A 22,433-nucleotide genomic window follows, 5' to 3' on the forward strand; every position below is an offset into this window, starting at 1 on the left:
GATATTATTATTTAAACTACAAAATTAAAATCATAACTATGTTTTCATTTTGTTGTTATGAATTTACATCAAACTCAATTCATAATTTAAGTGTTCTTGAACTTTTTAAATAAATAATTTTAATTATTTATTAAATAAATTAAAAATAATAATTGGGTTAAAATTAATATATTTAAATTTTAAATAAACTAATAAATTTGTAATTTTAATTATGAATTTAATAATTACGACATGGTTGTTAAAATTTTGAGTCAATTTATAAATTAAGTGTTCTTGCATCAAATAATTTGAATACTTTATATATATCATTTTATTTTTTTGATAAATAAATTACTACATTTCTAATTGGGTTGAAATTTATATATTTCATTTTTAAAATAATAGAATTAAAGCTATAATTTTAATTTTCTTACTTTTTACAATTATGAATCGTTGTCATTATGCAAAAAATAGTGAAGTATAACTTTGTACTAGAATTACTCACAATTAACTAATTTGGTGTGTGCTAGCACTAATTATTGCTAAATGCTGAGACCAAAAATGGCAAAAATGTAAATTGCGTTATTTGGATAAGGAATTAAAACAATTTGGATAAGAATTAATCAATTGCGCTGTTTGATTGCTCCAATCTTTGTCACCGAAGCGTCTCCTAACCATCTCTACCTCTCATCATTCACTGAATCATCGGATAAAACCATTCACAGAGCATTATCACTACATGCAGCGTACAGACAGTAAAGCCAAAGAAGTGCTGGATATGACTAGTGCGCTGCATAAAGAAACAGCTTCTCTGTCCATATATTTTACCCGAATCATCTGGTTACTCGTTTTTGGGCTGCCAATGCAATCCCCTTGGTAACTGCCACGTGTGCACATTTTTTCTCTTCCTCTTTCTCTCTCTAATTCGCTTCCTCCTCTCTATATATACCTCTTCAAAAACCTTCACAACCATTCATCATCCTCTCTCTTTCTATTCTCTCTTAAAACCATAAAACCATGGGCACTATAGCAAACCATCCAAAGGTGAATTTAACAAAGAATAGGACATTTGGCCAGGCAATTGGATCGGACTTAAAGGAAACATTCTTCCCCGATAACCCATTTGGAGGCTTCAAGAAGTTATCACCGGGTTTGCGGGTCTGGTACTGTCTCCAGTATTACATACCGATACTCGAATGGGGTCCCAAGTACACTTTTTCGTACTTCCGGAGCGATTTGCTGGCCGGGCTGACAATCGCCAGCCTGGCAATCCCGCAAGGCATCAGTTATGCGCGCCTTGCTGGTCTTCCTCCAATCATTGGATTATGTAAGAACATGTCATGCATGAAAATTACATTTTAACTTATGGGGGTGATCAATGGAGAAAGACAATTAAAGTTTGTCTTGTTTGAAATAACATCTCGCCAACTCTATTTTTGTTTTGTTATACTTAAAACAACTCTAGAATTCTTGAAGCGAAATTAGTGCTCCTATTTTGTTATAGATGGTAATTTATTTTATCTTGATTTTTGTTGCTTTCTGTCTATTGCTTAATTTAGCAATATTTGTTTTCAGGCCCATGCATAAATAATTAGTTGTCCTTGTATTTCACCATTTTTTTGAAACGGCTCTTTGAAAGATACTTGAGCAGACAGAATATACCGAATTTTCCAATTACATGCCCAATTTTCAGGATGTAACTGTAGTTTTGCACAATAAAAGGGGGAGAAGTTCTAACTTCTATAACTGCCGTAAAAAATGTTATCTTTGTTAATTATCACTCTATTTTTTATTTTATTTTGAGAAAAAAAAATATGAAATTTATCTTTGTTATGACTAAAAGCTTGATGTTCATAGTGTACTCGTACTAGTATACTTATACTAGTGTCTGAAAAATCTTAATGCTAAGTAATTTTTATTTCCTATTTTTGTTCACAGACTCGAGCTTTGTACCACCTTTGATTTATGCGGTTTTCGGCAGTTCAAAAAACCTAGCAGTTGGTACTGTGGCAGCAGCATCCTTGCTTCTTGCTTCTCTTATTCAAAGTGGTGATAATATCACCTATGCATCTAACCCTGATTTGTATGTCAATTTGTTCTTCACTGCCGCTTTTTTCACCGGAGTGATGCAGGCTGCATTAGGGTTTCTCCGGTAAGAAAAAAAATACAAGAAGAATTTTGCTGGATATTATTATTTTTTTTTAATTTCACTTTAGTGAACATAAAGATCATGGGTGAGAGAAGTTTGATTGATTTCTACTATTTCATCTATTATAGGTTGGGAATATTGGTTGATTTTTTGTCTCGATCGACAATTACGGGATTTATGGGGGGCACGGCGTGTATTATAATATTGCAACAAATGAAGGGCATGCTTGGAATGACTCATTTCACTACTAAGACTGATCTCGTCTCTGTTCTGCATGCCATCTTTCATAATAGACATGAGGTTAGTTTCATTAAAAAGAAACCCAAAAAAATGAACTATTTCCTATCTTTTTATTTCATATACAAAAGATGCGTTCTATGTATAACATTAGTAAGTTTTTAAAAGTAGCTGTACCAGTTTGATTTTGTTGATATTGTTTTTATCTCCTTCCTTTCCTTTTCACCTGAGATATTAGCACTTCATGTTTTAATTATAAAAATCCAGATTCTTCACTTAAACATCATTTTGTCAGGTTCCTTATATTTGTACAAAAACCTTTCTTTTGAAAAGGGGTTGAATTGGTTGGAGTGTGGATAGACATAGATAAAAGACAAAACATAGAAATTGAAACGACAAAATAACTCAGAAAAGATCAACAGAAGTCAATTCTGAATTGCCATTTTCAACGGCTAAGAGGTTACTTGTCAAGGAGTGCAAGAAGCTTTTTCTATCTCTAAGACATTACATCTCGTGTGGCCATTGATGTGGCGGGTTTCTCTCCTATTAATCATGGAGGCTACTCCACACATTTAATATGCAACGAGCGTTAGTTTATTTCTTAATATAGATAAAAAAAAAATGATGTTGAGCTGATAATTTCTGTTTTCTGTACCAATGCCCAATAGGTCAATAAACAGTTCAATGTTCCATTTCAGGTGCATAATTGCAAGAAAAGTTTTTTGTTAGTAAATTAGGCAATTCGTCATCACAATCATTATTATACTACTATCATATAGTCATTGTTGTTACTATTGTATATTTGAAACAGTAGTAGCTGTACTATCAGTAGTAATTTATGGTTAAATTTATCTTGTGCCAGTGGAAGTGGCAAAGTTTTGTGCTTGGCATATGCTTCCTCTTGTTCTTGCTTCTCTCCAAACATCTGGTTAGTGCAGAATCTTCACTTTATATATTTTCAATAAATCAAGAATAACAATTATTTGGAATTTTTATTGTATACTAATATAAGGTATTTATTATGTCATTTCAGAAAGAAAAAATGCCAAAGCTTTTCTGGGTATCAGCCATAGCTCCTCTTTTGGTTGTGGTATTGGGGGGTCTTTTTGCATTCCTTGTCAAAGGAGAGGATCATGGAATACCTATTGTAAGTATATTTTAATTTCTTTATAATTCCTATGTTCACATTTCCTGAATTGTCACATGAAGTAGGCACAACATATCCAATAAAAGTTTTTTTTTTTTTATTTCATCAGGTTGGAAATTATACATGAAAACCTATCTCTATAATCATAGTGATATCCATCAGATTGCACATTACAGATTTAAAATTGGACTAATTTCTTAGCTTAATTATCTTATAAATTGCTTGGGACCAAAGGCTTGGTTGTGATTGTTGTTGTTGTTGTTATTGTTGTTTTCTTTTTTTTCTCTAAACATACATCCACATTGCATACTTTTTAAGTGCTATGCATTGGACTACAGCATGTGAATTGCATCCTGCATTTTACGGTTTTTACCATTTAGTGTTATTTTAGTATTACCTAATTACATTAGTTTTGGTTTATCATAAATTTAATTTATTGTTTGACAGGTTGGTCAGTTGAAGAAAGGTCTAAACCCAATTTCTATCGGACATTTAACATTTCAAGGCAAAAATTTAAGTGTTGCTTTAAAAGCTGGTGTGCTATCTGGATTCTTAGCTTTAGCGGTAAGAACCTTTTTTTTTTTTCTGAATTTCATTTTATATTATACTCCTTGAATATGTAAAGCAAATTTTTTTACATAAAATGGTAACAGTAATGCTGTCAATATTTCAGGAAGGTATAGCAGTTGGGAGGAGTCTGGCAATGCTGAAAGATGAACAAATTGACGGAAATAAAGAGATGATTGCTTATGGTTTAATGAATATTGCTGGTTCTTTTACTTCTTGTTATCTCACAACAGGTGAGTCTATGCAAAGTTTGCTTGAGGCACCTCGCATTGTATGTATTTGCATTTGCAAACAATGTTAATAACAACATGTTTATAAAAAAAAAATTGTTTAATGTTCATTCCTTAGAATTGCTCATGTTAATTTAAGGTTCACTACTCTTATATTTGGATCACAATAAATTTCAGGTCCTTTTTCAAAATCGGCCGTGAACTACCATGCGGGATGCAAGACACAATTTTCAAACGTGGTTATGTCAATATGTATTATGTTGGTGCTGCTATTTTTGGCTCCGTTATTCAAATTTACCCCACTGGTGGCGCTTTCGGCAATTATCATAGTTGCCATGATTGGTCTGATTGAAATTCACGAGCTCAAGAGATTATTCAAAGTTGATAAGTTCGATTTCATTGTTTGTATGGCGGCCTTTATTGGAGTTCTCATGTTCACAATGGTTATCGGCCTCTCTGTTTCGGTAAGGATTATACCAAAAAAATTAGTAAAGTGTGAAGTATTTACTTTAACCTTTGACTGAGGCTATGAAATTGGTATTCCATATCAGTTAGTATGGATGCATCATCAAGTGCCTACCAGTTGATGAGCTACATGCTGTTAAATGAGGATTTGGCTGTACTATGCATAGCGCATAATGACTCATACCATGGATCAATTAATATATCCATTTTCAAAGTCTAAACAATCGATCTAATTCTTTTAACATGATCTACATATAAAAATATATACTTGTAGATTAAATTGTACATTTTTTTTATTCTTTTTTTACTTTTTTTTAGATAGGTAGAAAATTACCAGATCTAAAAATTGTAGATCCTTTAAAAGTAGTGGTTTTCTACCTATCTAAAAAAATAGTAAAAAATAAAAATGTAAAATTTAGTTCGTAATTACATTTTAATATGGAGAACACGTTGAACAGTTCAGATACTATTTGCACTTCGTGTATTGTAGATTGATTCGTATTACAGATCAATATTTTTGTTTCCATAGTACCATAGCCTCACACTTAACCTTTTCAACTATCAACATGGTTACTTGTTTTTTCAAATTTTGACATTGAAATGTTTTTGTTTTGATATAGGTGGGTCTGTCTCTAATAAGGGCATTGATACATGTGGCAAGACCTAAAACATGCAAACTAGGAAACATACCCGGTACAGATTTCTACCGGGACGTAAAACAATATTCTGGTACAAGTGATGTGCCTGGTGTTCTTGTCTTGCAATTGGGTTCTCCTATCTACTTTGCAAATGCTGGTTATTTAAGGGAAAGGTGAGGTCAATTTCACCAAAGTTCTTTTCCTTCCCCCTTATATAGTCCTTTAATTATATCCATATTGAAATAATATTTTGTAATTCCTTTTTATCAGAATTTCCAGATGGGTTGAAAATGAACCGAATAACAGAGGAGATAAAAAAGATGAAGATTTGCAATTTGTTGTTCTCGAGATGGGGGGTATGATTATATTTGTGTGCTATAATTTTCCTTTTTTTAAAGAGAATAGGTATTTCTTATGCAGGCATAGGGTTTATTTAATCTTTTTGTTCTTTGAATTTGAATTTGATAGTTGAGATGTTGATGCAGGTGTGACTGCTATTGACAACTCTGGCATTGGCATGTTGTTTGAAGTTCAAAAGATTCTAGAGAAGAAAGGCATAAAGGTATCAAAATTTCGTAACAATAAATAACAATGTTTATAAAAGGAGAGGAAAAAAAATGTAAAGGGAGGCTAACTATCGCTTATGAAATTTCGTCTAATCTCTCATCCTGTTCAAGATTCATTTTTTAAAATATATAAGATTAACTCTTTAAATATACATGATCACCCTTTTTCAAGCGGGAAAAGGTGAATCTTGTACTGAATGAAATCTGAATTATTTTTCTCGGAGAAGTATAATTATTTCCAAAAAGAAATTAATTTCTGAAGCAAACCATGTTTATTTTTCTAGGTTGGAATAACCAATCCAAGGCAAGAAGTGGTAGAGAAATTGGTTGCAGCCGAATTTGTTAAAATTTTAGGAGAAGAATGGGTATTTGTCTCGATTAAAGATGCAATTTACGCATGGTCGTATAATCTTCAAGAATCAAGCAATAGAACAGAGCAAGTGTAATATTTCTACAAAACAGAGCAAGAGTTTATCACAATCTCAGCCTTAGATTATGTTTAGATAGCGGATGTCTTTCACGGGAGAAGGATTAATTAATTATTATGTTTCCTTGTCGATATATTAACAGGAAAGTTTTATTACAGCAAAGAGAGTTGTAGATTTTTTTTTTTATGAAAAAGAAATGAAAAATAATTGTGGTGCACGAAAATGTTCATTCCAATTGTAGTTACCCTAAAATATATATGCTGTGCATGCATGGTGAGATGGGGGTGGTAAGTGGTAACACAGTTGAATAAAAGAAAAGGTCGCTTTCTTTTTAAAAAAAAGATTGTGCACGTTCCTTTAGTTTAATTATGAAGCCTGAGATTACTTGTTAGTTAGCACACTGCTTATGCATAATTTTCTACTCTTGGTATTGCCAATTGTTGATAAATGTCATAGTGAAAAAATTGAAATTCAAGAATAATTTTACAAATTCTAATAATCCGGACATAATACTGATATAATTAAAAAAAAATTGTTCAAATAATATATCAAAATATTAATATTTTAAACAAAAAAAATAAAAAAGTTTGTATAACTTATTATGATTATGTATAGTCAAGTGCCAAACCATTGCGTGCATTAACTTACGATTTGTTACTATATAATTGTGTGTGTCAATCTAGGAAAAATAAGGCTTCGGCTCAATAATAAAAAGCATTAATTGTAAAGCCAATATAAATATAGATTTTTATGAATTGCTGAATATACACTTGAGCATCAACTTTCGAGAATATATATCTGTTTATAACTTTATATGAGATCTAAATGGCTTAACAGAATTTGCCCCAACCCATTTCCCAAGTTCTAATTCCATGTGGTCACACATTTATTAAATAAAATAATGCTTCATTGGAACATTTATGAGCTTTTTCTTATTTGAAGGCTTATGAACAATATGTTTAAACGTTACAAAGGTTTAAAAAGAATATGTCAATGTTTCTCTACAGTTCCATAAAATTTCTACAGGACAAAAATAGCAAAAGGTGCTATCTATTTAAATTGACATTGCAACAAAAGAATATAAGTACATGGATAAATAACAAAAGAAGAATAGGAACTATTTCAAGAAAAAAACATAGAACCCTTATTCCATTATGGTGTGTTATATGACACATGATTATATTCACCCAACAACATATATCATTTCATTTCAGTATAACATGTACAATGTATCTCATCATTTTCTTCGTCTCTTCAGAAACAATGGGCAAGTACCTCAGCAGTTGTCTTAACAAGTATAAATTAGCTCCTTGCCGGCATTGGCTCTGCTTTAAAAATGAAACCACAAAAATTTGCAAGGACAAAAGACTGTGAGCTTATTTGAAAGGAAAGAAAATAAAAGCCTTATTGAAGAAATAATAAATAAGGTCTAGCTCCCAAGAAAAATTTCCATAAAGTACTAAAAGGGTCAGGGCCTCCTTCAATTTGTCTGAAAAGTTTTATGCCTTCTCTTTTAAAAAAATTTAGCAAGTCTGTATGACAAGTGCTAACTGTTTTCAGATGTACTCTCAGGAATTTCATACTTTTCACTTCTACTGTTTGAAAGAATGGATAATCACAAATTGAGCCCTACAATTCTAAGCTGCATTCACGCAATGACTCGATTTAGCCCTACAATTCTACAAATATTTACATTCTACACAAGTTTTAAAATATATAAATGTAGCAACTTTTTCTAGTCCAATGTTTCATTCTCAATGCATAGGACAATTGAGATTATAGAGGCAGAAGCTCACAAAGTTTCTCCCCAAAAACTAGAATAGCATCAATATATTACAAAGTTTCTCACAAAAATAAAATAGAAATCCAAAAGCCTTTACACATCAAGTAGCATAGAGGCAGAAGCTAACATTGCTAAATAGAGCTCAATGAGCAAATTCTTGATTTAATGCGGCAGAAACTTGATTCATTGATTTATTTGGGATTGGATGTGGCAGGGATTGGATGAGGCAAATTCTTAATGAGCGAGTTGGAGTATGCTCATGCTCGGCTCATTAAGTTAATGAGCGAGTTGTTAATGAGTTTTTAATGAGCGAGTCACGAGGTATGAGCAATTTACTCACCTCTAATTGAGAATCACAAATTTGAAAGTACATGCTTAATTAAAACGAGGAGAAGAATAGAATTGAACAATAAAACAATAAGAAAAAATGTACCTTTGTGTGTATATATTCACAAGAAAAGTTTGTTGTATTTGCAATTTTGATCAAAAGCACCTCCAGGTAGCAGCATAGACATATGGCATAGCACTTCATATGATATGTGTATGACCTATACCTACAATATAGAATTCATAAACACTTTTAGCGCCCTTTTGCCAATGAAAAATGCCCAAAATATCATAGTAAGCACATTAAGCCTCAATCATATTCTTATTGAAAGTTATCAATGAAAAAGGGCACACTACATGTGCCTTATGTGTCTGATAGACAAAAAGTATGCAAGCTTATGTAGTAATTTAAGCTTACAAATAACTTGCAAATAATTTTGTGAAATAATTTACCAAGTTCAATGTCACAAACCAAAGTGCATTGGAGAATTAGGTTCCACTAAAATCATGATATGGGAGAGCTTGCAGAGAAAATCTCAAAAATCATGGAAGTTGAAATAGTTGAGTTTTATAATTGTAGCTTATTTGCAAAAGCATTAACCATGGCCTACTCCGCAGATCTACCAAAATTCCATATACAGTATAAAACATTTAAAAATCCGAATGCACTTGTAAACGCTAAATAAAACAATCACTCGAATAAAGAAAAATTCTTAAAAAAAAAACATTTTTTCTTCAAGCTGACACAGCTTGGGTGTTAACTGGAACCAATATGGTATTCAGTCTCACTCTCACAGAACCAGTAGAGATAAATTAGTGACAAATACAGTAATCATTTGTAAAAATATCAAAAGTAGATGTTTGAGTATTTTCACAAACCTGGATTCAATGTTTGCTTCTTTTGTGATCATGGTGGATTGTATTTATTGGAGAACTATAGGTGGAGAAATTCTCCAGTGCTTTATTCTGTTCCTTCACAGGCCCCTCAGAGATTGAACTAACTTCTAGAGTTATTCACCGTAACTCAAGTTGCATTAATTCCATGACTCACATTACGCATTCTACCCAAAATCCCCAAATTTGCAACCAAGAAAACCTGATCCTCGATTGAAAATTTCAAAAATTTCTCTTCATTGTCTTTACAATTTGACAAATCAACCATAAAATAGTTCTGATCAAATTCAAGGGCATTTTCGTCCTTGCAACCATCCTCTTCTTCTCCCTCAAGGGTGAAGACACCAATAGATTCAAGACCTTTCTCACACTCCTCCATTTGCAATAGATTTGATTTTGTATATAAACCCACAAGAGCTTGTTCTATGTACACATCTGAAACCAAACCAATTTTAATAATGGACGCATGCACTTGCTTCCCCAAATTAACAGCTGACATGTCAGCACAGCCACGCAAAATTCTCGTGAATGTAACTGGACTTGCATGCAATCCACTTTCCTGCATCTCAGAAAACAGTTTCAGGGCTTCTCTGTTATTTCCGTTTTGTATGTGGCCTGACATCAACATAGCATATGAATTGGCATCTTTCTTTCTCATGCTGTAAAATGATTTGCATGCACTTGCCAAGCACCCGCATTTAAGGTACAAATCTATTAGAGAATTTCCAACAACTGTGTCAGAATTTGCAAAACCCGATTTGAGAACTATAGAATGGATTTGATCACCAATTTCCTTTGCTTTGACATCCCTGCAAGCACTCAAAATTGTTGAATAAGTGAATTGATCAGGAACAAACCCCAACTGGTGCTCTTCCAGAAAGAGCTTGAGAGCATTTTCAGGACAAAAGTTCGAACAAAACCCAGAAAGCACCACATTAATTAAAATCAAACTCCGGGTTAATTCAGATTGGGAGTACAGCCGAGTGAAATCCGCAATTTGCCCACATTTTGCATACATGTTAATAAAGGATGAAACTACAAAATCAGATGATAACAGCCCCAATTTGAGAATCAAAGAATGTAGTTGTTTTCCTTTATTCAGATTCTTGAGCCCCGTACAAGCATTTAATGCTGTTGATACACAGTGTTTGTCCAGAGACATTTGTGTTCTTCTGAAATTTTGAAAGATTTTAAGGGCCATGTTGGAATCAAAACACTGGACATATCCAGTCATGAGGGCTGTCCATGAAACCACATCACGGGTTAAAACCTTCTTGAAGGTTTGAGTAGCATCCTCCATCCTTCCAAATTTTACATACATGGAGATTAGTGCATTGCTTACAGAAAGGTATGAAAAATGAGCAGTTTTCAATGCAAGGCAGTGGATTTGCATGCCTTCTTCCCTGACAGAGCATGTGTTAACCAAAACTACAAAGTCGCCCTCCTTCAAATTTGGGTTTAAGGAAAGAAGTTTAATCAAAAATCTTATAGCTTCTTCTCTGTACCCATTCGAATTGAACCCTGATATGACCAGGGCATACAAAGATGAATCAGGTTTTCTAACCAACCTGAAGAGCTCTTTAATATACTCTATCTCGCCTAATTTAGTTAGAAGCTTGACAAGCTGAGAGACAATAATATTGTCACCACTTAATCTCAGTTTGATGGAGTAAACATGGATATTTTTGCAAAACTCCAACAATCCAAGGGAAAAAACAGCAGAGGACACTATTCTAAGTGTGACCACATCCATTAACAAACCTACTCGGTTCACTTCCCTGAAAAGCTCTAACCCTTCTAGAAAGTGCCCTTTTTGGATGTAACCTGATATCATGGCATTGCAAGCAACTGGACTCTTGATGGGTATTTCATCAAACAGCTTGCGTGCATTCCTTAGATTTCCACATTTAGCATATGTATCGACAAACCCAATCTCCACAAATGGGTCAAAACCAAGAGCCAATTTAACTACAAACCCATGAAACATTTGAACCAGTTCTAAGATCCTCAAACCAGCACATGCTTTTAAAACTGAAGATATCACAAAACAATTCAGCTTAGAACCACTGTGACACATCAATCTAAATAGCTCAAAGGATTCTACATAATACCCATAATTTGAGAAACCTGAAATCAACGTGCACCAAGAAATCGAATCTCTAACGGGCATTTCATCAAACAGCTTGTGGCAACGACCCAAGGTCCCACCTTTTGCGTACATATCCAGCAAAACATTGCACACGAGCAAGTCGGATCCGAAGCCCGATTTCAGCACATGCGCGTGAACAACGCTTCCTTTGAAGGAATCGCTCAAACGGATGCACTTCTTGAGAAGGCTTATGTACAATCGCACCTCCGAGGTAGGGAATGTGAGGTGGATTGGGCCCAGGATTTGGAGGACGTCTGAGATTTTTCCACGTGTCACAGAAAGGGTCCTGGTGGGGAGTTCAGCTGGAGAGCCAAGGGAGGCGATGAAATGCAGATTGTGTTTTTGGGTGGGCTTGAAAAGAAAGAGAGAGGAACAATGGAGGACAGATCTTAACATAACAATCGATTGAGAGGTGAGAGAGAGACAGGCATCGTTGGTGAGGAACGAGCGAGAGAGAGAGAGAGAGAGAGAGAGAGAGAGAGAGAGAGAGAGCGAGAGAGAGAGAGCGAGAGAGGAGAGGAGGCGATCAGGGAATAGCCGCCGGAGGGTTGAGAGTTGAGGATTGAGATTTTAGAATTGAGAGGGACTTGTTTGCTATTGTTTCCTTTCCCCAGTGGGCAGTGACTCAAATTCACAACCAATCCGAACCGTCTGTATTGACACAAATGTTAAAAAAACTAGTGAATCCAAACAGTTCAAACTAATCTACTTCATTAGTTGTGTGTTTACATGTAAAATTTATAATTTTTTGAATTTATTTAGTATTAAGTCAAGCAGTCAAAAGTGTGAGTTTTTAAGTTAATTTTAATACATTAATTTTTCAATATTTTTACCACTTGATTTGATACTAAAATAATTTGAAAATACAAAAAAAATTGTATGTAAACACATCACTCATAATGTAAATCAGTTTGAATGGTTTGGATTAGTATTTCAAAGTCGATTTGATAAGTTTTAGAGTTGGTGTTATATAGGCTGAAATAACACTGATGTTATACTAGCTAAACTCTTTATTATCATTTTAAACCCAACATCATTGAAGCTACAATAAAAAAAAAAATATGTCAAACTGAGTACACATAAAGCAATTAATACGGTTTATGTGATTTAGAGAGAGTAAATAAGATATTTTAAATTCAAGAGAGAGTTTTCAATTAAAGAGACTTTAGAAGAAATAGGATTTATTTATTAAAAATATACGGCTTTGTCGCAAAGGGAAGGATTTTCGAAAAACCGATCACAACGCACTATTGATGCGATGTCAAAGTAGAAAGGTGCCTCACACGGTCACACCATAATACCGAGTTTAACTAGTATAATATCAGTGTCATTTCAACCTATATAATATCAATTCTAAAATCTATCAAATTGACTTCAAACGGTAAATTCAAACCGTTCAAACCGATCTACTTTATTAGTTGTGCGTTTACATGCAAAATTTATAACATTTTAAATTTATTTAGTATTAAGTCAAGCAGTCAAATATGTGAGTTTTTAAGTTAATTTTAATATATTAATTTTTCAATATTCTTTCCGCTTGATTTGATACTAAAATAACTCGAAAATATAAAAAATTTGTATGTAAACACCTCACACATAATGTAAATTGGTTTGAACGGTTTGAATTAGTCGTTCGAAGTCGATTTGATAGGTTTTAAAATTGGTGTTATATAGGCTAAAATAACACTAATATTATACTAGTCAAACTCCATAATACCATATGCGACAACTTTTTCATCCGACTTCAAAAACTACACGTCAAACTCCACCAAAAATAAAAATAATAATCACACCACACCTATGATGTTAGATGGTTAAGGAAAGAGAGTCTCGAGCTGAAAAAAATCGTAAAAAAAAAATTACACCTGCAGTAAGCAAATGCCTTGGAGCGCAAATTTTATTTTTGACGGATTTAGACCTGGTTTTAAATTGGAAATTTTGTCGGAGAAAAGTTTATTTTTGACGGATTTTAGACGGGTTCAGTGTCCGGTCGGAACCGTCCAATGTTATCAAAATTCGCGTGAAGTTGATCTACACGAATATTTACGCAAACCAAAAGGATTCGACAGGCCATCATTACTAATTTAGTACGGTGTGAAATGATTTTGAGATGATTCCGAGTCGAATAAAAAAAAAATTATCACACTGCACCAACAATAAAATAACACATAGGTTTCAAATTCTACAATGAATCTCCACGTTTCTTGTAAATATTACAAATCAACAATTCAAACATGACCCCAAGTTCCCAACTCATCCTTATGACGGGCCAACACAAGAAAGTCACAATTTTCCTTGCAATGTGGGGATCAAAATCAATCCTCGGAACTCAGTTTTGTTATAAAAAAATCATTCAATAAAGAGCTGACATCTATTTTAAAAACAATTGAGTCAACAATAGTAAAAAGGGTACCCTAAAAAAACAATAGTAAAAAGGGAAAATAGTTCAAACAAAGGATGAGATGCTTTCAAACGTTTGTGATCAAAACTATATGCCGCATATATTTACAGATTAAACAAATCATCACTATAATTGTCGTATTTCGCACCAAGTATAAGAGAGAGATCATTTGGGTAATGGAGAAAATAGAGAAACATAATCAATCATAAATAATTCCATATTACCTTTTCAGCGTTTCCTTTTTAAGCTTCCGATTTGGGTAATAATGGAGATTGACAGAATAAGAAGGGGCTTTCTGTGGCATGGTCTCTTAGGAAATCAAAGGAAAATATATTTGGTAAACTGAAACCTTGTTTGTACTCCAAAAAAGCTGGGCGGCCTCGGAGTGTTAGATCTTAAAGATTTTAATCAAGCGATTAATGGATTTGGCAATGGGTTAAAAAGGAAGATAATCTCTGAAAATCCATTATCAAAGTGCTTTATATGTCACAAAATAATGGGTTGTGCGAGTCATATTTTTTCAAAAGTCATTTGAAGAGTGTACTACAATTTTGTCAATGTTTTATGATATGAAAAATGGGAGATGGCAGCACGATCAGTTTATGGGATGAAGATTGGGAAGAAGGGATCCTTAAATTGCGGTTCAAAGCTTTATATACATTTTCATGGAGCAAGGAAGTGTCTATCAATAAGGTACTCCAGACTGCAAACACAAGTAGCCTGTTCAGACCGATCACCACTCAAAGGGCTCATTCTGAGTTTGAAGCATTTCATCAGATAATAGACCAGTCAAGGTTAATGTTGTCACAAGAAAATATAGACGATGCAATGTGGAAGAGTCACTCAACCGGTTTGTTCACTGTCAAATCTGCTTATTATGTGCTAAAGAATGGACCAAGAATCAAAAGCAAATTGCACCGCCTTTGGAAGTTGCCAGCACCACCACGGTTCAGAATTTTTGGATGGTTATTATTGTTGAATAGAATCTTGGCCACAAAAAAATTAAATAAAAGGAGATTCAATATGGTCAGCATTTGCTACCTGTGTCGAGGGTCACAAGAAACTTCTATGCATCTATTTAGAGAATGTGTCTTCTCGAAACTACTATACACTCGGATTTTTAACCTATTGTTAGTGTACAATTCACTGGAGATGCAGACTATGAAGTAACGTTGTTTAATAATAAGAAGCCTAAGGAATTCAGGGAATTATTACTAATTACAATATTTATAATATGGCGAGAGCACTGTGCAAGACTGTTTCAAGAACAGTTTCAAACAATTGAAGATCTAGCAAAAGAAGTGATGATTCAGTGGAAATTCTCAAATCCAGAAGTTACACGAAGCATGTTTTGATTTTGATTTCTATTTTTTTATTATTATTTTTTTTTTTACAGAAAATTAATATTTTTTTCTTTACTTTTTTTTCATTTCTTTAACCATTTATAAATTCATTAAAGGGCTATTTCTCAAAGCCCTTGAAACCATGTAACCAATTGCGGTTAATAAAATAGGAGCATGACTCCTATTCTTACTCAAAAAAAGAAAAGAAATGTATTAGTTATCATAATTGTGGAATTTACCTTGCTGTAAGAGAGAAGGTCAGAATACATATAGAGACATCCAAGATTATTATTATTTTTTTAAATCTTTGCAGTACGAAGTCATAAAAGGGAATCGAACTCTCGACCTTTGGATACAACAACTCTATGGCTTTTTCCCAACTAATTGTGCTACCTCCCCTTTCTCACATCCAGAATTAAATCGAAGTTATTTCTGTTTTATTCCCTCCTTGTTCTTATTATTATATTCCTTATTTTCTTGCAAACCAGAAATTTCCACACAAACTATGCAAAAATTCACATTTTTTTATCAAAAAAAAAAAAAGGTTAACATATTGAGAGACTGTCATGATAACAACAATTACAAAAATGCTTACATCTCACACAATCTCGTAGACCTATCAATTTATCAAATGCAAATAAGCACCATCAGCACTTGCAAAAACATTAAACAATAAACTACACAGAGCTACAAACCAATAAGCCCAAACAAAAGAAATGAAAATTACAAGATGATTTACAATTACAACCACAAACTATACTCTTAAGCGAAAGGATTGATTTCACTAGAAATTACAATAAGCGAAAGGATTGATTTACAATTACAACCACAAACTATACAATTACAACCACAAACCAGAAATTTCCACACAAACTAGACAATTACAATAAGCAGTAATAGCTTTAAGCGAAAGGATTTCCTCCAACTGAAGGGAACACACCAGCATTACCGGGTTGTGGATTTCTAAATGACAACTGCTGTGGGTTCCTGCCCGATAACCCGTAACCTCCGTTAACTGTACCATAGCCACCTAGCACTTGGTTCCTATATTAAACCAAACATAAGTATAAATATTTAACACTTATATTCTCAAATTTCAGGTATGACACTAATGGGAAACCCCATACCAGTATTACATCGCCCAAAATTTCAAAATTTCAAAATTCCAGTGTACATTAGGTCCAGAATGTATAGCAAGTGCTTGGTGAAAAGATTGATTTCACCTCTTATGATGACTGACATTATAATATTGTAATAATTGACATAATTACCCAGGATAGTATGTGTTATTGGGCATTTTCTGAACTATGTTGTTTGTATGCGGCTGAGCTGAGTATTGACCTAAAACAAGAAAAAGAAGTTAAATATTTCAAAAGGGACACAAAAAGAAAAGAGGAATGCATGGACAAGTCTAGAGCAAGATCAAATTTCAAATTTGGAAGTACTTGGATGTGATGCCACAGGATACGAAGGTTGATATGGTTGCGGTTGCGGGGCCCATTGTGTGCCAAAGGAATCCATATTATTAGCACGTGAAAATGCATTAGGGTTACCAGTCCCGGAGTTGAAGTTTGGTAATGCTCCTTGCATTGATGACATAGATGGAAACTGCCAAGGGTGTAAAAGTTAAATTAAAATTCAATAAATGAACCAGACAACCCTAACAATGTCTGTAATCATAATTTTGAATAAAAGAAGAAGAATCAGCAATTTGTCAATTCAGTTGAGCCAGTATGCTTTCACCCTTGGTACTTGTGTCCCAAATCAAATTTAATGATTGAACTGTTGATATTTTATAAAGAGAAAATCTAGTATAAAACAAGGTTGCATGTTAATTCGACTTTATTCAGCATCTTTCAGTAACCAGTCAAAAAAGTGTTGCCCAGGTTGTACTGTAACTTCTGTTGATATGGGCTGTGAATATTTTTTAATAATTTTTCAGAAAAATTGACAATTAGTTTTAACCTAATCAAAGTTAGCAGCATGCTTGAAAAACTGAAAAGGCTAGGTAGTTTGCTTACAGTGGAAGCATGTGCTAGTTTAGGTATACCGCCAATGTCGAATGGGTTAATGGATTGTGCAGGCTGTGCATATATCTGAGCTGGCTGTAACAAAATAAATTGAAAAATGAGAGAGAGATATTGTTATTAAAGGGTTATAATCGATTGCTTCAGTAAAATAAAGTAAAAATGAAATAGGAAAGAAACAAAATAGCACGTACAGATTGAGTATGATATTGCATCGTGTACCCCATTGGAACACGTGCAGCTGAATGCCATCCCGGCATTGGAGCTGGTGGTTGTGCATATATCATGCTAAAAAGGTCCTGTTATTATTTATAAATGTAAGAACAAGATCAACAAATGGATTTGTACAATACCAGAAAAAAGATTATCTGAGACAGTATACCTCTGGGAGTGCACTTCTACCACCACTTGGTGCAGCTGGAGAGGCAGTCGTTTGAAGTGGTGTACTACCCATAGGTAATGCTCCTGGTCCATCCATAAATTGTTGTGGTCCTCTGGCGAATGATGCATGACTTGGCGCAATAGTGGTTGTATGAATATTTGGTGCAACTTGTTGGCCCCAAGACTGAAAAGGAAAGGCGCCAATACATGTCAGCATCAATAAAGTATCATTTTCTGAATGCAGATAAAGAACTTTACAATAACCTGAATTGTGGGTCCCGCAGCAGGCAGTCCATTTAATTGAGGATTGCTACGTTGCACTGTAGGAAATAGAGAAACATTGTTTTGATGTGAAGTATTGTTCTGAATTGACATTTGGGAATAAGTATTTCCTGGAACAGGTCTAGAAGCAGGCTGACGGACTAGAGAAGTTTCTAGATTGTTAGCACTCGAAGAGGGGGCTGCTGCAAATGAAGGTCTCTGAGTATCAAAGGAAGCCCATCCAACATCTCTGTTTTGATTGGATGTTGGTGGTGTTTCCCGTTTGGGGACGGGTTCTGGATCTGAGTCGAAGTCGATCAAACTTATAGAAGATACCAGCTTAACTTCAGGTGGGTTTTGGGTGCTTGTATCCTTTGTATTTGACTCTGTTTTGGTGCTCTGTGAATTAATACGTTCATTAAAGAAATGCAAATAATCAAAACAATGGTAGCAATTTGGTACAACAAACAACTCGCCCTTGCATGCATGTCTTACAAATTCCGGTAATGGTACAGCAATATTAAACGGTATCAAGTCATTCACTGCATGACAGAGATGGTCTGTACCATACCAATCATGGTTAATACCAGTATGCACCCAGTTACCTAACCATAGTAGTCACTTGTAGTGTTTTTTTTTTTTTTTTTATATGTGCAGAGAGAATTCAAAGGAGTTCTATCTAATACGTCCTGTAGATACAAGAGGGGTAAAAAATCAAAGGTGCATGTATTAGCAAATGAGGGCAGAATCCATTGTTGGGATTGGATTGGGGTTGGAGATCCAAATTTATCGTTCAATATGATGTAATACGCCTACAGGTCATGTAAGAAACAAAAAAAAATCAAAGGGGAAAATTTCATGTATGGCCCTCAAAAACTTTGAAATTACTTACCCCCCCCCTCCCGAACACCTCTAAAATTCATAATATCATATTTACCCTTCTAGATTTCAAAAACTCACAAATTTACCCATTTTATTGTCTTTTCTATTAAATCTCATTTTAAACATACAAAGTACCCATTTTACCCTTTATTAAGAAAAACAAAAAAAATGGGTACTTCACAAATTTAAAATGAGTTTTAATATAAATGACAATAAAATGGGCAATTTTGTGAGTTTTTGTAATTTAGAAGTGTAAATATGATATTATGAATTTTGGAGGGGGAAATACATAGTTTCGATGTTATATATAAATGAAAGTCTCTCAAAATCAATTGAATGTGTACCTGAACTGGTGCTACTGGTGTAGGTGTTTTAGGTGTACCGGGCGGATCCAGCTTTGGTGGTTCTAGTATCCTTAAAGGTGGAACAACAACAGGAGGATCCTCTTTGACGGCCCGTGAAGTGGATCCTGCGACTTCCTTGTGCGTGTCAGAAATACTGTTACTGGTTCCATTTACAGAAGCAGCTGCTTTATCTTTCCTTGGACTCTGCTTGCTGTCATATGGTGGGCCCAAGGACCTCTCCTGAATAGAACTTTCCCTCTCAACCTGCATAATATACCACATATCGGTATCAAACATGAGAATATCAAGCAGTGTCAATATGCCAATTAGGCGATAAATATTTTAACAGAGCAGTTTGGCTAGCGCACAGTCTATAGAATCAAAACAGCACTCTGTATAGTCTGTGCGGCTGCATGAAGCAAAAACTGATCTGTTAAAATCTTTATCCCCGATTAGGTGCATGCCTCTCATGGAAACATGCCAAATATCATTCGTCTGGGAGACTACTACCACAGTTTGATTGCTGAGAAGTCTCTATTAGTTTTTAACTTATGGGATGGCTTATAAAATTACTTGCTATAAAGGAGCATACGAGGGTCTCAAAAATGATTGTTTCAATATGATTTTTGTTCAAGGGTATAAAAAGAAAATATCAATAAGTTACTTAGAGCAGATTTATTTCTGTTACCTTTACAACTGGTGGCTTATCAGCGTTTCTTTCTCCAACAAATCTCTGATCGACATATATATGCTTGATGAAATCTCTTAGTTTATCAATATCACTAAGAAATGAAATAAGGTAAAACAAAACATAACTTTGTTTGCTTGATGTTTATATTTTGTTATATTCATAAAGTAGGAGCACAATTATTCTGATAAAAAATTAGCAGTAGGCCGGTATCCAATTGTACCTGCTGTCAGGAAGAGACTGCCGTTCAAAATCCCACCCCTTGAAATAGATTCCTTTTGCACGCTACAACAACAACCAAGTCTTTAGTTCCAAACAAGATTGGGGTAGGCTAGAAATGAAACCCAATTGTAGTCACAAGGTGAAGTAGATAGTAATAAAATAATAATAAAAATAATAATAGTAGTAGTAATAATACTAATAGTAATAATGGTACCAATAATAATAGTAATAATACTAATAACATACTAACTATATTATGCCTACACTATAGATTGTAGGGGGCCAAAGTCCTAAGCATTCCTTTTGCAAGCTAATTAAGGAATTTAAAGATGAATATAAATTTTAGAATATTTACTTGGATATGTAAACGGACATTAAAAATGATGGGATGGGTTATATTGACAGCAAATGTATTTTATAACTGTGACAACCGGCTGTGAAACTTATCAAAACAAAAACAAAAAAATTAAAATTGTCAACATGTTCTTTATGAGTTAGATAGATTTGTCATCATCCATCAAGTGATTTAAACAGTTTAGTTTTACCAGCAGACAATCGATGACCAAAAGATTATCAAATTGCACCAATTTGAGACAGTCTATTAAATTAAATACATTTCTAATTTTAATTTTCAATTCTGACAAAATTTGAAGTAGGTTGTCACTGTATCCTTCTTATATATAATTAGGGAAATTGGAGCCCAGAAAAGCTCAAAATCAAACACAAAATGATAGGTCCCACAAATACCCTGAAAAAACTGAGAATATTATATACACCCAAAAAACATCTAAAATGTGCAAAATAATCCCTGTCAGTATTAATTTTCCCTGTAACGAGTGAAAGGAGCCGTAAGGTGATTTTAGAAAGAAATCAAGACAGTGACAAGTGTTTCATCCTTCTTAGGGACTTCTCATTTGCAGGGTTAAACTTGGTACTTCAGTTTTTGTAAATTGTAAGGGGCCCGGACAGAACAATTTTATGCATATTATATTGTATGCGTGTTTACCTCATTGCCGCCTTCTTGTAATGCCGTAATTTCTTGAGTTGTAAATTTGGCCATAGATATTGATTTTACACGGTGTGTGAACTCCCGACTAGAAACAACAAGAGTAATTATATTATGCAATAAATACAAAGGCCATTGCAGTTTTCTTTTTTTATAGTTGGTGCTAGGAAGACTTACTGTATTCCACTACAATTAATGCAAATAAAAGTGGCAAAATTTGTGCATACATATTGGGTCCCCTGTTCAACCAAAAAACAAAAACAAAACAAAAAAATTAGTTTATTTTCCATATTACTTGCAACAATTACAGTACTATCCCGATCAGACACCTTACTGGTACAAGCTTCTATTGAATTCTAATGGGCTTAGTCCTAACCTCAGATGCATATATAGAATACAGTAATACAATCAGTAGTTCTCATTAATTTATAAAAAATAATGTGAATTAAAAATTTTAAATCTGAGAAAAAATAATCATGGGTTTGAAGCAACAAGTAGTTTACGAAATAACCACAACAAGCTAGTAATCAGTAAGTACAAGCTTGAATTTAATGCGTATCAGCAAATTAAAGCTAGACTAGAGACGAATTAAGTACAAGTGTATAACACAACCTGCGAATTGCAATTTATACATCTCCTATTCGCTGACAATTTTGAAAGGCCCCGAATTATCTTCTCGTTTTTCTCGTCTTCTTTCATTCTACTCCCCATGACTTACCTCCAATTCTCTCTCTTATCTCCTCAATTTTGGGTTATGATATATCTCAATCCGCTACAAAACAAGTATAGTAAATCAGTTGATCAAACATAAAAGTGATAAGAGAAAAAGGAGAGTAGAAAAGCCTACCTTTACGAGCTAGAGAGAGAAAAGGAAGGAGGAACGCTTTGTGGCTGGTGCTTTCTCTCTTCTACTTCTCTTTCTAGAACAGTAAGAGAGGGTTTAGTCTTAGCTGGAAAGAGAAAATTCAGCTCTTTCTGGAAAACAATGAAAAATCAAATCACTTTAAAATAAATAATAAAATAAAACAAAGAAGGATTCAAGAGTAGAGCACGTGCTAGCCGGTTCGAACCGGTCCGACAATCAATCAATTTGGTTTCTCTCCAATGGTATCATCATACTCATGGATGGGCCTAACAAAGTATCTACCGTCCGATTTAGATCAAACGGTTAGTACCTATGAAAGAACAATGGTGTCTATAAAGTCTAGATCGAAACAAGATTATCCGATCTGAAATGAACAGTGTAGATCTGCAATCTTCTAAGAGCGTCCAACTAAGAAACGGAGTTAGTTTACGGTCCAAGACCGAAGACTCGGTTT

The 22,433-nt window shown here is 34.0% G+C and overlaps 3 protein-coding genes across 7 annotated transcripts; 1 reads left to right on the forward strand and 2 right to left on the reverse strand.

The window, feature by feature from the left end:
- Positions 1–951: 951 nt before the first annotated feature.
- Positions 952–6,589, forward strand: SULTR3;5 (sulfate transporter 3;5). Of its 2 annotated transcripts, XM_078296281.1 has the most exons (13): positions 952–1,306; positions 1,918–2,131; positions 2,257–2,428; positions 3,228–3,293; positions 3,399–3,512; positions 3,960–4,076; positions 4,186–4,312; positions 4,487–4,773; positions 5,395–5,585; positions 5,683–5,768; positions 5,898–5,974; positions 6,263–6,470; positions 6,520–6,589. In XM_078296281.1, the coding sequence occupies exons 1-12, from the start codon at positions 997–999 to the stop codon at positions 6,422–6,424; spliced, it is 1,923 nt and encodes a 640-aa protein (XP_078152407.1). In that variant the 5' UTR covers positions 952–996; the 3' UTR covers positions 6,425–6,470; positions 6,520–6,589. The 2 variants fall into 2 exon arrangements, with proteins under 2 accessions (XP_078152407.1, XP_078152406.1); XM_078296280.1 differs by having other exon boundaries at positions 953–1,306; positions 6,263–6,589.
- Positions 6,590–7,453: 864 nt separating this feature from the next.
- LOC144547615 (putative pentatricopeptide repeat-containing protein At3g25970) lies at positions 7,454–12,080 on the reverse strand. 2 transcript variants are annotated; one of them, XM_078296305.1, is made up of 3 exons: positions 9,396–12,080; positions 8,623–8,743; positions 7,454–7,731 (listed from the first exon to the last, which is right to left on the reverse strand). In XM_078296305.1, exon 1 carries the CDS (start codon positions 11,953–11,955, stop codon positions 9,541–9,543), a length of 2,415 nt encoding a protein of 804 aa, XP_078152431.1. In that variant the 5' UTR covers positions 11,956–12,080; the 3' UTR covers positions 7,454–7,731; positions 8,623–8,743; positions 9,396–9,540. The 2 variants fall into 2 exon arrangements, with proteins under 2 accessions (XP_078152431.1, XP_078152430.1); XM_078296304.1 differs by having other exon boundaries at positions 7,454–7,734.
- Positions 12,081–15,897: 3,817 nt separating this feature from the next.
- On the reverse strand, positions 15,898–22,098 carry LOC144547596 (uncharacterized). 3 transcript variants are annotated; one of them, XM_078296283.1, is made up of 15 exons: positions 21,962–22,098; positions 21,727–21,886; positions 21,292–21,353; positions 21,115–21,202; positions 20,110–20,171; positions 19,887–19,980; positions 19,199–19,462; positions 17,976–18,371; positions 17,713–17,895; positions 17,525–17,629; positions 17,325–17,408; positions 16,749–16,911; positions 16,575–16,644; positions 16,174–16,347; positions 15,898–16,057 (listed from the first exon to the last, which is right to left on the reverse strand). In XM_078296283.1, exons 2-14 carry the CDS (start codon positions 21,823–21,825, stop codon positions 16,206–16,208), a joined length of 1,812 nt encoding a protein of 603 aa, XP_078152409.1. In that variant the 5' UTR covers positions 21,826–21,886; positions 21,962–22,098; the 3' UTR covers positions 15,898–16,057; positions 16,174–16,205. The 3 variants fall into 3 exon arrangements, with proteins under 3 accessions (XP_078152409.1, XP_078152408.1, XP_078152410.1); XM_078296282.1 differs by having other exon boundaries at positions 15,992–16,347; XM_078296284.1 differs by lacking the exons at positions 15,898–16,057; positions 16,749–16,911 and having other exon boundaries at positions 16,206–16,347; positions 21,962–22,091.
- Between the last annotated feature and the right edge of the window lie 335 nt (positions 22,099–22,433).

Source organism: Carex rostrata, chromosome 31 (assembly GCF_964058835.1).
Source record: "Carex rostrata chromosome 31, lpCarRost1.2, whole genome shotgun sequence".
NCBI classification, from domain to species: domain Eukaryota; kingdom Viridiplantae; phylum Streptophyta; class Magnoliopsida; order Poales; family Cyperaceae; genus Carex; species Carex rostrata.